General features: G+C 34.3%; 2 protein-coding genes across 2 annotated transcripts in view; one reads left to right on the top strand and one right to left on the bottom strand.

The window, feature by feature from the left end:
* Positions 1–16090, bottom strand: part of LOC136038173 (protein OPI10 homolog) — a 466996-nt gene that overhangs the window by 363428 nt on the left and 87478 nt on the right. The gene's annotated exons all lie outside the window — the stretch shown is intronic.
* On the top strand, positions 685–3426 carry LOC136037544 (uncharacterized). The gene has a single exon (XM_065720267.1). It carries the CDS (start codon positions 685–687, stop codon positions 3424–3426), a length of 2742 nt encoding a protein of 913 aa, XP_065576339.1.

Below are 16090 nucleotides of genomic sequence, written 5' to 3'. Positions count from 1 at the left end.
ATTATAGTGGGTGATTTCAATGCCCACAGTAAAGTATGGTGTAAGTGCGATTTGATTAACCCATCTGGAAGAAGCTTGGAAAAGTTGCTGCTTGATACCAACATATGCCTGATAACACCAAAAGGACTACCCACCAGATGTAATCCCCTTTCTCAAATTAGAACTTCAATTGACCTGATTATGACCAGTCCTAACATAGCAGGTATGACATCCATTTGTATCCCATCTGATACTTTACTATTTAGTGACCATTCTCCTATCCATTTGGCAATAGAGTCTAATAGACAAACCAATAGTAGGTCATTTTCAGCAAGTCATGGTAACAGATTCAGGTTCCAGGTAAAAAGGGCTAACTGGTCCCATTTTAAATACAATTTAAATCTAATTCCCATAAAAAAATATCTTGACTACAGATACCTTTATTGATGACAAAATCCTCCTATTTCAGAATAAACTATTAGAAATTGCAAAGACGTCCATGCCATTTACTGCAAGCACTAATAAGAGGGTAAAAAGCAGCATTTGGTGGAACAGAGAGTGTGAAGAGTCAAAAAAGGAATATAAGAAACAAAGCAGAATATATTCGGCTGCAACTACTTTACCTAATCTGATTCAAATGAAAAATCATATGCAAAATTTAAAAAATCAGTTTCAGCTGCAAAAAATAAAAGCATCAGAGATTTTATGGAGCACCTTGATTTCAAAACTCCAGCAAACAAAGTCTATTCCTTTGTAAGACACATGATGAACAAGCCCTCTCCAAAAAGTAATAACCCTCCTATGATTTACAACAACATTCCTCTTCTCACTGAAGCACAAAGAGCTGAAGCAAGCTTAGAGTTCCTCAGCCAAACTATGGGTAAAATGGATCATGATACAACTGGAATCATTTGCCAAAACTCAAAGATCAACAGACTCTCCAGTAGAGAACTACATGAGCCATACAATAAGCCATTTACACTAGCAGAAATACAACATGTTATATCTTATCTTCCAAAAACTGCTCCGGGATCTGACATGATATTTCCTCAGTTTATTTCCAATCTCAATGATGAGTGGATATCATGCCTGCTTGACTTAATCAACCAAGCATGGGATATTGGCTATTTCCCAAAAATATGGAAAACAGCAACTTCAATAATGATTCCTAAAGCCAGTAAAGATAGCTCAAAGATTGAAAATCACCGCTTTATAACACTTTTGCCTGTTTTGGGCAAAGTGTATGAAAGACTTATTAAAAGGAGATTGAATTGGGAAATAGAAAAAAGAAAGTTCCTCAAAGACGTCCAGTGTGGCTTTAGGAAGAATAGAAGTACCATTGACAACCTGGTGTGTTTCCAACGAGATGCCACTTATGCTATTCAGAACCAGCTAATAATGATTGCAGTATTTTTAGATGTTGAAAGTGCCTTTGATTCTCTCACCCATAGACAAATTTTGAATGGTATTATTGAAAGTGGTATACGTGGAAGACTATTAAAATTTGTCAAGAGTTACCTGGAAGACCGGGAAATTCACATTAGAGTAGGAAATACCATATCTACCAGCACATTGAAGGTCAAAAGGGGTGTGCCACAGGGCTCAGCACTAGGACCTGATCTATATAACATCGGCGTGTATGATATACCACTAGATGATGGGACATCCAGAGCAAGCATATTTGCAGATGATAAAGTCTTTTGGGTCACAGGAAGAACCATCAGTGAGGTCACTAAAAGCATAAAAGCTGTATTGCAACAACTAGAGAATTGGGCAGCCAGTATTGACATCAATTTTTCTTTACATAAAACCAAAGGTATGCTTATAACTAGAAAAACTGCTATAAGTGCTCCAACATTGACTTTAGGAGGTAGGAAAATTGACTATGTTAATCAAATGAAGTTTTTAGGCTGTATTATTGATAGAAATCTAAATTGGAATCCTCACATAGAATACACCAAAGCAGCATGCATCAGAAGACTAAATGTTATGAAATCATTAACAAGGTCCTCTTGGGGTAGTAGAGCAAAATTCCAGATTGAATTTTACCAAAAGTATATTCGATCAAAGCTTGAATATGCTGCAGCAATTTATCAATCAGCTCCACAATCAACCCTTAAAAGACTAGACACAATCCAGAATGCAGCTCTGAGGATTTCCTTTGGAGCAAGGAACACAACACCAATTCCATTCCTGCTATCAGAAAGTGGCCTAGAAGACCTTGAAACAAGAAGAAGTACTACAGTATTAAAATATATCAAGAAACTATGGGCAGCTGACAGAACACATCCAGTAAAATCAAGAATAGTAAAACCAGGTATCTTTATCACAGATAACAGCCAAAAGAAACGCAATCAGAAAAATATTTTTGAGAAAGCCATTGAACTCTGCTCTCAATTTGATTACTGTTTAAAAATAACAGATATGCTAAAGGTCCCAGAAAACAGGCCATTACCTCCTTGGGAACAGAGTCATCTTGAGTGTGTAAATAATATTGGTGAAGTATCCTGGTTCAATCTTGCAATCAGCTTTAGATTACACATGGCCAACTTATATAGCGACTTTGTACATATATATACAGATGGATCAAAAATTCAACATGACACACCAGTTGGGGCTGCATTTGTAATCCCTAAGCTGCAAATTACAAATCAATTTAAGTTACCAGTTGTATTCCAAGTATTCCAAGCAGAAGTTATTGCCATTAAGAAAGCCTTGGAATATATAGGAACCAATCTTCAAAACTATCCAAAGATAGTTATATGTTCAGATTCTAAAGCCTCTATTGATGCCATTAGTAATGCAAATAGAAATAGGATGTCCATAATGGAAGTAATTGCTTGTTACTCTATGTTTATATCTGTCTGCAAAAAACACAAAGTAATTCTACAATGGGTACCAGCTCATGTTGGGATTGATGGTAATGAAAGAGCAGACAGAGCTGCAAAGCAGGCCACAAAAATGACAGGCCCCTTTACTGAATGTGATTCTCCCATGGAAGTTAAGATGATTGACAAAGTAATAAAGAATCTAGATAAATTTTCTTTTGAGGAAAACCGGAATTTGTCAGGCAACTATTTTGTCACCAGCAAAACCACAAGGAGGCATGAATTAAAAATATACGACAAATTAACAAGAAAAGAGGGAGTTATTTTGTTTCGGCTAAGATCCCAACATGCAGGGGTTCAATCCTATCGTGCAAGATTTTTTGGAGAGGATGAAAATTGCAGATGTTGTAACAACGAAGAGACAATTGCACATGTTCTTCTAGATTGTGATAATTATCAACATCAAAGACAAAGTTTTGTAAAGTTCCTTACTCAGAATTCTATGCAATGTAATATAAATCTTCTTTTGGGTGGAGTGGCTGACGAAAAACTTAGTATACAAATCTTTCGACTAGTAGTTCAGTTTCTACAAAATATAGGAGTAGACAAGAAGATATAAACTAGTGTGTTACTTAAACCTGTTAAATGATGTGTATCAAGGCGAGACAATATTAGTGAAATGTTTAATTACTGTTGACCAATCTTAGCTTTGGGAGGCAAATCCGCCTTCCCTTGTATTTTCAACCTTCCAGGATGATTTATTTAGAACCATTGAATGAGGACCTAAGTGACATCTGCAGTCAAGAAAGGTCCGAAATCTGCTGCTGCTGCTGCTGCTACCTTATTTACAAAACTAAGAAGGTAACAGAGACAGGCTATGAACTTCAATCATGTTGCAATGATTATATTATGCAACATTAAATTATTTTGTGTATTAAAACTGATACTAGGCTAGTACTTCTATTTGATGTTTAAAATGCTGTGGAGTAGCTTACAAAAGTTTCAAAAATGTATCCCTTTATTATAGATCTGAAATATATGCTTGGTAATTCTTGCAAAGCCAGATTTCCAGGCCAAAGGCATGGTTCTGAGTGTTTCAATAAGTGTTGAGACTGCTCCAGAACTGGACTGATGATAGCAAAGACATAGGCCTATTTTTGGACATCCCAGATGGCCTAGGACAATAATTAGCAAAATCATTGGGTAAAATTCTAGTTAATTGACTTCTTGCTATCTCGAAAGGGGTTTAAGTTAAGAAAATGAAATTGTCAGGAATGGCTCTACAGGCTAAATTATGTCCCGGGAAGGTATTTTAAAGTACCCACATCCACTCCTTCTCCCTCTAGAGGGCCCTGAAATTCGCCTACATGACAGGTCTATACAGAGGTGCCATTTGGACCAAATCTTGGGGTGGACATAAACTCCATCTTGCCCCCCCCCCCCGACTTTGTGTCGCGTAATCATCTAGGAAATGGGCGTTTGACATAACTCAAGAATTTTATGATGTATCTTACCTACTTTCAGAGATTACAATAATTAATAGCAAATAGCATAATTACCCCAAGGGTCATCAAGTAATTACGTTCTTTGGTTAATAGGCATGCAGTAATTTCAAATCAATTGGACAGAATGGATTATGTTGGACATTATGGATTATTATGGCTGGCAAAGGGCCTCTGTGGTGGAAGCTTGGGCCCCCCTGGAAAATCTGGGGTGGGCATTTGCCCACCCCTGAACCACCCCCCCCCCCCCAAATGGTGCCTCTGGGTCTATACCTATTGAAATTTTGACAAAACAACATTTTACCTTAATTTTCAGTTACTAGTTGCTTTTTCTTTGCCTTTAGTTCTGAAAAAGCAATTCCTGTTATTTGACTAGAATTTTGAGCCATATCATAGGTTTTTTTTTCAAAATTTAGGAAGTAAATTTGCATATCTTTAAAACCTTATAAAATGGAATTGAGAAAAGTTATGAAGCTGAAAACAATTTTGTTGTACTTCAATGAAGCAGAAGATCTATTTTGCAAGGTTTCACTTTTATAATACACATATTTTTAAAGGTCAGGACCCTCTAGAGGGAGAAGGAGTGGAGGTAGTTGCTTCAAAATACCTTCCCTGGACATACTTTAGTCTGTAGATTCATCCCTGAAAGTTTCATTTTCCTAACCTAAACCCTTTCTGAGATAGCAAGAAGTCAATTAACTAGAATTTTACCAAATCATTGATAGCCTTGTGTTTTGTAAGGCTTATGTATGGCCTTAAATAAACACTATTGCCTGATTAGAAGAACAGCAGATTCAGTTTGATCTTCAATTGGTTCATAATGGGCAATAGACTAGGCTAGTAGGCCTATTGGTTGCTCCAATAGCAATTACACCTTGCTCACTTCCCTTTAATAGCTAATTCTATAATTTATTCATTAGTTTACCTTTATTTGGCATCATGAGTCAATTATGGGTTGAAAATAAGTAAAGAATGAGGGTTTTCCCTCAAAACTAGCAAACCTAATCTATATGTGACCCATTTAGTGAAACTGGTAATTATGCAGTAGCCTAAAAAAAAACTAGGCTAGCCTACCCAACTGTTCAAAGTAAAAAAGTGGTAAATTTTTCATTATTCATATTATTTACTTAGAATAATGTGCCCCTTGATGCCTTTTATAAGCTCTATGAATATAACAATCACTTCTATAACAAATTCAAATTTAAGCCCTTTTTGAGCTCTTAAAACTGACCAAAATATTTCTAGCTATTGGGTATAAAAAAGGCCTAAAACATTGGTTTCAACCTTAAAACAAAGAACATAACCTTTAGATCAAACAAAATTTGCAATAAAAGCAATTATTATATTTGTAAAGAGCTTTAAAAAGGCATCAAATGTTTTGTTTACTTTATTTGTAAGTCAATAAAATGAACGACAAAAAAATTACCAAAACAGTAAGAAAACATTTTTATTTCTCTCAAAACATTTAGTCCTATTTTACCCTATATACCAAAGTTAACTCATGGCATTGGTTTCTTTTTACTTCTGGAGGTTATCTCTCATCAACAATCATTTGTAATGTCAAACAAAGCCAATCTGAATAAAAGACTTTCAAAATCATCCAATCTTCATATGTAGCCTAGGCTATATAAGGATTTTATTGTTTTTAATTTTACAAGATCTAAAAAGCCTGATCTTTGCTAAAATTCTAGTTTGTGGGCTTGTTGCCATCTTGGAAAGTACTATAATTGAGTTAGGTGAATAAAACTCTTTAGATCTGTACCTCTACTTATAGTTTTAAGACAAAACTTTTTGATATTGCTTAAAACTGAACTGAGATATTGCTTAAAATTCTACTGAGATAGTATGAACTGTATTTTTTGACAGAAAAGAAAACATTGAAAACTTAAAATATAGTTAAAATAGTTTTGTCAGAATTAAGACAGGTTCTGTTATAACTCTCATATATGCAATCTTCTAAGTCCTAAAACCAAGAAAGGGGTAACTTGGCAACACATTCTGAAGAGAGCTGATCTTAGAATTTGAAGTACCCAGAGTAAAATTAATAACAGCCCCCCCCCCTTCCAACTCAAATATAAGCAAAAAAATAAACAAAGTGAAAAATTTGATCTAGGTGAGTAACTTCCAAGCCGTGGTATCCCCCCCAACCATAGCACCCAGGAAGCTGCCCCCTTCCAATGGACCTGCCTCCTATGGTACATTTTGGCTTTGTATTCAATTCCGAAAGTTTTATTCACCTAATTCAACAAGTTTTCAGGGTTCAAGAAGCCCTTGACTAGAATTTGACTGTTTCTCTTTCTTCTCTCCCCATAAAAAATTACTGCTGCAAAACTGTTATTCAAAATACTTATGTGGGTGCCCCTAGTTTGTTTCTGAAAAGAATCTAAGGTAAGCTTCATCAGACAGTAGTCTTGTCTTATATAACTTGAAGGTATAATAGGCGCTCTTTTGGGACCTATTAGGGATATACTTCTGCTATCTAAGGCAGCAATCTTGGTATGTCCTGCATCAAATTCAGCTTATTGCAAGTATTGTTATTGTGATCAATAGCTCATATTAGAAGCTACTGCAATTATTTACTTATTGTGCTTCAAACTCAGTAAGCCACAATTAGTCTTATCTAGATAAAAAATTGTTGGTGTTTTTATCTATAAATGTGAATCAAAAATATTTAAATTTGTTTTAACGTACTTCAGATATGCAAGAATTTGCTCTGATTAATACTTAGCTATATATTTGGATATGGGACCACAAGTTTTACTTGAATCAATTTTTTGCTACAAACTTCGGTTTTCTATTAATTACCATGTTGGGCCTCAGTTTGGAGTAGGCTACTTGTTAATGAGAAATGCATTAAAAAAAAAACTTAGCTAATCTATATATGGCCTCATGACTGGGTGAAAATTAAAATGTGATGTTAGTAGCCATAATATCTACAAGGAGCAATCATTAAAGATCAAATGGTTGGGTATTTCTTTTGGTGTAGTCTACAGGGGTGTAATTTGCTATGTGGCATGGGGTTAACTTCCCTCTCTAGATCCAAGTTTGGCCTCTAAACCTTATTTTGTCACACTACCCCAACTGAAATTTAGTTTCTACAAAAAAAAAATGTCAAAATAAAGATAAACCTGCATGATCCTAGTATTTAGAGAAACATAACAGTTTTCTTTAGTGCCTCTTTACCTTTATAGTAATTTATGACTCATTCTTCAGTTTTCATTGTCATTTTCACTGGATTTGGGAAAATTGGCTCCAACTTAGAAAATATATATAGAATATAGAGAAGAATATATATAATTCTTCAAAAGTAACATAGACAAGTTGAAGACACTACATAAATATTTAGCCAAGTAAATAACAAAGTATTTACTCTGGTTTCTGATTAATGCATTAAATAAAAAAATAAGTTTTTTTTCAACTGAAAGTAAGGAGTAAAATTAAAACCCAAAACAAACAGAAAAATTATTCCGCATATGAAGGGAGTGCCCCCCTCCTCATTGCTTTGCTCTTTATGCAAAATTTTTCCACTTCTAAAAAAGCTTCCTATTCTAATCAAATGGCCCTTGCATTTGAAGAGTTGTTCTTAAGGAAAATTTGGATAAACCATCAAACGTTCCTGTAAAGAGCAAGGTATTAAGGAGGGTTGCAACCCCTTCAAAAATGTTTTGAGCTTTAATGCTTTTCCTTACTCTCAGCTGAAAAAACTTGTTTTTGTTAAATTCCAATTGTTTTTCAAATAATGCTGGTAAGTCTGGCTCACCCCCCAAGAAAAATTTCCTCAAATGACGGGAAAGTTTTTTCTCACGTAATGTAGATCTCTTCCCCATAGTATTCCTTCTGGACAATTCTACTCTTGCAAAAAATACCCCCCCCCCGTAAAATTTCTTGCAGAAGATTAAGTCAGAAAAATTCTCTTAAGAATACTTTTATTTGAAACAGACTAAGCTCCATTCGTTTTTCAATCACTCCGGAAATCCTCCCTTCCATGGATATTATTTCCCGGAAATCCAAACACGCAAAACATTTCCCTGGACTATTCCCAGGAACATATGTAAAACTAAGTAGGTAATGAGAAATAAGACAAATAAAAATAATTTCGATCAGGAATTCTATCAAATCCCCCTAGTCTACAATTGTCCCTAGAATGTTCACCTCTGGGAATTCCCCTCTGTACAAAAATTATCTCCATGAAAACTCAGCTCAAGCACAAAATCCCCTCCCACACAAAAAATATATATTAAAACTTCCCAATAACAAATGCTATCAAAATGGGCAGTTTTTTATAACTTAGACCTATCCCCAGGAACTGGAGGGGGGTATTTTTATCTCCAAATGCATAGTTTTGGGGCTTTCAACCTTCTGAGCAAAATGTTTTGATGGGACAATTTTGAGGGAAGGAAGGTTAGTTGCAATGGAATATGTAGGTCATTCTATCAATAGAAAACTTACAATTTCCATTCAAATGAGCTCTCCGATTTATTAAGGAAATTGGTTTGATACAGTCACCCATGGGGAAAAAAACAACAACAAATAAACATCAAATCATGATCTTTTTTCTGAAAAAAAAAATTCGAAATTTTTGCAGATAGAAGTTTGAAGATTGGAGCTTCAAGTAGGGATCTAGAGTACACTGAATCTGATCTTGGGATTTTCATTGCTTTTCCTTAGTCCACATTAATTTCAATTACTAAAACAATATGAAAATTTTAACTCGGAATTTTGCAACATTAAAAAAATAATATTGTGTTATCATCTTAAGTGATGAATACAGAGGTTTCAAACTGGACCTATTAGGAATTTCAGAAACTCATATCCCTTGGGTAGGGAACATGAAATTACTTGGCATATAATTAATGTATTTGGCAGCCAGTATGGGTACATTTGCAGGGAATAGGACTCATTATTAATAGGAATCCACTAACTCTTCTGAGGTAGGGAAGGTATTACCTTTTATTTGAAACAGGCTAAGCTCTATTTCTAATTATTATCCTAGCTTAAATATATTGGTTGCTGGACGCCTACTAAGTGGAGAACAGTGTGGTAAGAATAAGTGGTGTCAACTTCAAGTGTGTTCATTTCTTAGGACCAGGCTGCCTAGTCGTTCACTCAAGCAGGTGTCTATGCATATATACCAAAATTTGTTGCTTTTTGGAATGCTTGTTTTGTTAATATACAGTGAAAATAATAATGCAAAATTAAGAAAAGCAATGGGAGTAAGATTTATATATCTCTGAGAACTGATAATTTTTTGATTGATATACATTTTTGAAATGACTTATTCATACTAGATTTTCATTTACAAGTTTTTGACCTATCTTGGATCACCGTTCCAAAAGTGAAATTGAACTTGTCAAAGCTTGGAGGCTTAATCCTCCAGTCTGTTAAATAAACACAGATCCATAATTGGAGCTTCGATCATTTCTATCTTACATTCAATTGGTGTAAAAGGGTAATTTTCTTTATTTATTTGTCTTGTTTTGTTCTATAAGAAAATTTTTTTTTGTCGAGCAGAAAAGGAATTGCTCTTCTTAAATTCAAATTTCACAAACAGAAAGTTTTTAGATTAAAGTTTAGATTAAAATTTAGCAGAGATATCTTTGATGCAGATGTTTGTGGTTTGATCATATTAGTTAATGATAAAGAAATGCAAAGATGTATTGTTTTCTAATCACCTGTTTCTTATACCTGTAGAAGGTCCATATAGTTTTCCTCTCTTTTGTTAAACACATTATTTTTGTTTAGGAGTTATTTCCTTAATCTCTTTTAGTTTTTCCCCCTCCCACGTTCAGTTTTGCTCCAAAGTCACCGGGTCAAAATTTTGAGAAAGCTGTTCTGTTCAACTTAGTCAAAAACCTAATAACTATGTCTTTGGGGACAACTTAATCCCCCAGTCCCCGGGGAGGGGCTGCAAGTTACAAACTGACCATTGTTTACATATAGTAATGGTTATTATGAAGTATACAGACGTTTTCAGGGGGAATTTTTTGCGTTAGGGTGAGAGTGGGTCGGGGGAGGGGGTTACGTGGGAGGATCTTTCCATGGGAGAATTTATCATGAGGGTAGAGAATTTCCATGAAGGGGCGCAGGATTTTCTAGCATTGCTTAAAAAAAACAATGAGAAAATAAATTAAAAAATTTCACCAAGAAGTAATGAGTAGCATTAAAACTTAAAACAAACATAAAATATTACGTATATAAGGGGGTTCGTCTCCTCCACAATACCTTGCTCTTTACGCTGAAGTACTTCTAGTTATTTCAACTGTTTATTCCACGGCCTTAGTGATTCAGGGGTCAAGTGCCACTTGTGATTAGAGTTTCTAAGTCCCCCCAAACACATTACTCTATTTCTTTCAGACAGAATTTGTCTTCAAAAGATAAAGTTATAGTTCATTCATTGAATGTTTACTGACTGAAAAAATATCAAGCACGTTTCAACAGGCTAGAAGCTGTTAAAATATATAAAAAAACAAACAATGTTTTGCAAGCAGACCAATGAGGTTTGATGTATCTACAGATATCGACATCTTGACACTCAATATAGCAAGTAATATATATATATATAGTAATATATATATATATATATATATATATATATATATATATATATATATATATATATATATAAATATATATATAAATATATATATATATATATATATATATATATATATATATATATATATATATATATATATATATATATATATATATATATATATATATATATATGTTTCTGATTAATGCATTAAATAAAAAAATAAGCTTTTTCAACTGAAAGTAAGGAGTAACATTAAAACCCAAAACAAACAGAAAAATTATTCCGTGTATGAAGAGAGTGTCTCCCTCCTCAATACCTTGCTCTTCAAGCTAAATTTTTCCCCTTCCAAAAAAACTATATTTTAATTAAATAGCCTTTGCGAGTCGTTCTTGAAAAAATTGAGACAAACCATCAAACATTCCTGTAAAGAGCAAGGTATTAAGGAGGGTTGCAACCCCTTCAAAAAGTTTTGAGCTTTAATGCTTCTCCCTACTCCCAGCTGAATTTTTTTTTTATTAAATTCTAATTGATTTGAAATAATGCTGGTAAGTCTGGCTCACCCTCCAAGAAAAATTCCCTCAAATGACGGGAAAGTTTTTCAGAAAAATTCTCTTTAGCATACTTTTATTTGAAACAGACTAAGCTCTATTTCTGATTAGTATCCTAGCTTAAATACATTCGTTGCTGGACGCCTACTAAGTGGAGAACAGTCTGGTAAGAATAAGTGGTGTCAACTTCAAGTGCGTTCATTTCCAAGGACCAGGCTGCCTAGTCGTTCACTCAAGCATGTGTCTATGCATATAATAGCAAAGTTTGTTGCTTTTTGGAATGCTTTTTTTGTTAATGTACAGTGAAAATAATAATGCAAAATTAAGAAAAGCAATGGGAGTAAGATTTATATACCTCTTAGAACTGATAATTTTTTTATTGATATACATTTTTGAAATGACTTATTCATACTAGATGTTCATTTACAAGTTTTTGACCTATCTTGGGATCCCTGTTTGAAAAGTGAGATGAATTTGTCAACGCCTAGAGGCTTAATCCTCCTGTCTGTTTAATGAACACGGATCCATAATTGAAGCTTCGATCATTTCTATCATACATTCAATTGGTGTAAAAGGGTAATTTCCTTTATTTATGTCTTGTTTTGTGATACAAGATTTTTTTTTTTGTGCAGCAGAATAGGTGTTGATCTTTTTAAATTCAAATTTCACAAACAGAAAGTTTCTAGATTAAAATTTAGCAAAGATATCTTTGATGCAGATGTTTGTGATTTAATCATATTAGTTAATGATAAAGAAATGCAAAGATGTATTGTTTTCTAATCACCTGTTTCTCATACCTGTAGAAGGTCCATATAGTTTTCCTCTTTTGTTAAACACATTATTTTTGTTTAGGAGTTATTTCCGTAATCTGTTTAGTTTTTCCCTTGCTTGTGAGCTTTACTTTGCTTCTAAACAAATACGTAAATAAATCACCTAAAAATGTTCACAGTCATATTTTACTTAAACCAATGCTTTGACATCCGTTTGGGGGGGGGGGCATGGATCATATTTGTTAGAACTTCAATTACAAATGCAAAAGTTACCATTTACAGGGTATCTCAAATGAGGAAAGGTTCACTCTGGATTCTTATATCATTAAATTTTTACCGTTTAAACTTGCCTCCTTCATTGCTGCTGCAGAAAATAATGTCCTTGCAGAAAATATACGAAAATAAAGTTTCCTAATAAAAGTTGATTATTTTACTCAATAAGTTGTTTTGAAAATTAACTTAGATTGCTAAGGTCGGAACTATATTATCATGGAACTCAAATATAGATCTTAAGTATATAAAGAATTAGTCTAATTAAGTCATTTGATACAAAATGCTAACCATCTTGTAGTAAAACCAAGATCATCTAGTTAGGAAATCTGGGTTAAAGTAAGGATTTTCAGTGAAAGTTTGAGTTTCAAACAGTTCGTGGTAACGAACTGTAGTAAGGAGCGACCCGGCTCAATAGTAAACGAAACTCTAAAAAACGAAATTTCGATGCTAAAAGATATATCAAAAGAATCGTATTTTTATGCTGATTTTAAATATATAAGTTTCATCAAATTCAGTCATTGTCATCAAAAGTTACGAGCCTGAGAAAATTTGCCTTATTTTGGAAAATAGGGGGGATACACCCCCTAAAAGTCATGGGATATTAACGAAAATCACACCATCGCATTCAGCGTATCAGAGAACCCCATAGAAAAAATTTCAAGGTCTAATCTACAAAAATGTGGGATTTCGTATTTTTTGCCAGAAGACAAATCACGGGAGCGTGTTTATTTGTTTGTTAGTCTGTTTTTTGTTTTTCCCATGGGTCATCGTATCGACCAAGTGGTCCTAGAGGGTTTCAAGAGGGCACATTCTAACGGAAATGAAAAGTTCTAGTGCCCTTTTTAAGTGACCAAAAAAATTGGAGGGCACCTAGGCCCCCTCCCACGCTCATTTTTTCCCCAAAGTCAACGGATCAAAATTTTGAGATAGCCATTTTGTTCCGCATAGTCGAAAACCATAATAACTATGTCTTTGGGGGTGACTTATCCCCCACAGTCCCTGGGGGAGGGGCTGCAAGTTACAAACTTTGACCAATGTTTACATACAGTAATGGTTATTGGATAGTGTACCGACGTTTTCAGGGGGATTTTCTTGGTTTGGGTGTGGGGTTGAGGGGAAGGGGTTATGTGGGAGGATCTTTCCTTGGAGGAATATTTCATGGGGGAAGAGAAATTCAATGAAAAGGGCGCAGGATTTTCTAGCATTACTATTAAAAAAAAACAATGAAAATGTAAACATGAAGAAGTTTTTTCAATTGAAAGTAAGGAGAAGCATTAAAACTTAAAACGAACAGAGATTATTACGCATATGAGGGGTTCTAAAAATACTTTAGGATAAAGAACGAGGTATTTAGGAGGAGATAAATACTTAGTTCTTTATGCTAAAGTATTTTTAGTAATTTCAACTATTTATTCTATGGCCTTTCTGATTCAGGGGTCATTCTTAAAGAATTGGGACAAAACTTAAGATTTAGTGTGAAGAGCGAGGTATTAACGAGGGGACAAACCCCCTCATATATATAATCAAAAATATAAGAATATAAAAGTTTATTACGTAAGTTAATTCTTAAGTTATGTATATTTTTTACTAATAAAAACGTTCGTTAAAAATTAAAAGTTCTAGTTGCCTTTTTAAGTAACCGAAAAATTGGAGGGCAACAAGGCCTCCTTCCCCACCCCTTATTTCTCAAAATCGTCTGATCAAAACTAAGAGAAAGCCATTTAGCCAAAAAAAGAATTAATATACAAATTTCATTTTAATAATTTATGTACGGAGAGCCAAAATCAAACATGCATTAATTCAAAAACGTTCAGAAATTAAATAAAAAAGACTAGTTTGTTTTAACTGCAAGTAAGGAGCGACATTAAAACTTAAAACGAACAGAAATTAATCCGTATATGAAATGGGTTGTCCCCTCCGCAATCCCTCGCTCTTTACGCTAAAGTTTGACTCTTTGCCACAATTCTACTTCTTAAAACAATTAAAAACAATTAACTACAAGTAATGAGCGACTAAAACTTAAAACAAACATAAATTAAGTTTGACTCTTTGCCACAATTCTACTTCTTAAAACAATTAAAAACAATTAACTACAAGTAATGAGCGACTTTAAAACTTAAAACAAACATAAATTAAGTTTGACTCTTTGCCACAATTCTACTTTTTAAAACAATTAAAAACTTTAGCGTAAAGAGCGAGGGATTGCAGAAGGGACAACCCATTTCATATACGGATTAATTTCTGTTCGTTTTAAGTTTTAATGTCGCTCCTTACTTTCAGTTAAAAAAACTAGTTGTTTTTATTTAATTTCAAACAAAAGGCTGAAAAATTCATCATTATAATATTTTTTAGTTGGAAAGATCTAAAACTTTATGTTGAAGTATTTGACATGGTTAAGTGTTGCGATGGATCAGCTGAGGGTCTGACTAACTGCATCAAACAAGTCACTGAAAAAACTCGATTCCCTTGCAAAATATTGTTGGATTTTATGCAGATACTTCTAGTGTCATGTTTGGAGCCAATAAATCTGCTTCAACACTAATGAAAGCCATGGTACCTCATATCTTGAATGCGAAATCCTCGTGCCATCTTATTTACTCATGTTCATCCTATGCATGCTTTTCACTTCCCGAGACACTAGAAGACTTGGCACGAAATATCTATCCCCACTTTTCCAGGAGTGCTTCCAGGCGAGATAAGTATGCCGAAATTCAGAAGTTCTTTGAATACGAAGCACTCCTAATTCTTGCACCAGGACAGACCCGTCGGTTGTCCCTTCAGGCTTGCATAAAGAGGCTTATTGAGCACCGGGTTGCTTTTACTCATTATTTCATAGAAACCACGTTTCACGACCAAACTATAACCAATGACCTTATCTTGTCAACATTACAAAGCTAGTTGACAAAGCCATACCTTGAAATTATGGACTACTCTCTTGGCCTCTCTAATGAATTCAATACAGTGTTTCAATCTGAACTTCCACTTCTTCATTCCCTAAAGGCAATTGTCAGCAAACTTATGAATGATGTTGGGTCTAGCTTAATGGGACTAGACTATATTCGCAGTGTTGGTTTGTTTACCGAACTGAATCTTTAACTTTCAAGTGGGTACCTGCCTTTAAACCAGACATATGTGGGAATAGCTGCAACCGATTCAATGCAAGAACTCGTAGATGCTCAAGAGCCAAGTGATAATATTGATCTCTTTTACCAGTCTTGTCGAAACTATTATATAGTTCTAATCAAGCAGATTCAAGACCGTTTCAAGTTTGAAGACGAAATTTATGACATTTTGGCATTGGTTGAAACAAGGAATGCAATAAATTTGAAGCAGAAATCTCTAAGACCACTATTTGCGAGATATCCTGTTCTAACAGAAAAGTGTTGCGTCCAAAACACGGACGTAGAATGGAGATCTCAGGTAATGACCGATGTTAGTGAGCTTCATTAGGGAGATTCCCAAGTTGAAGACCTGTCAGTTGAGCAGTACTGGATGAAGATACTTAGTCTGAAGACTCGCAGTGGTGAAATCAAGTACCCAGAATTGCTGAAGTGTATCACTGATCTTTTCGTCACCCTTTAGTATTGTACCAGTTGAGCGTTAGTTTAGTCTCCTGAAATTAATCAAAACAGACATACGAAATCTGAAATAG

Source organism: Artemia franciscana, chromosome 17 (genome assembly GCF_032884065.1).
Source record: "Artemia franciscana chromosome 17, ASM3288406v1, whole genome shotgun sequence".
Lineage (NCBI taxonomy): Eukaryota > Metazoa > Arthropoda > Branchiopoda > Anostraca > Artemiidae > Artemia > Artemia franciscana.
This window is presented reverse-complemented; position numbering and strand designations above follow the sequence as displayed.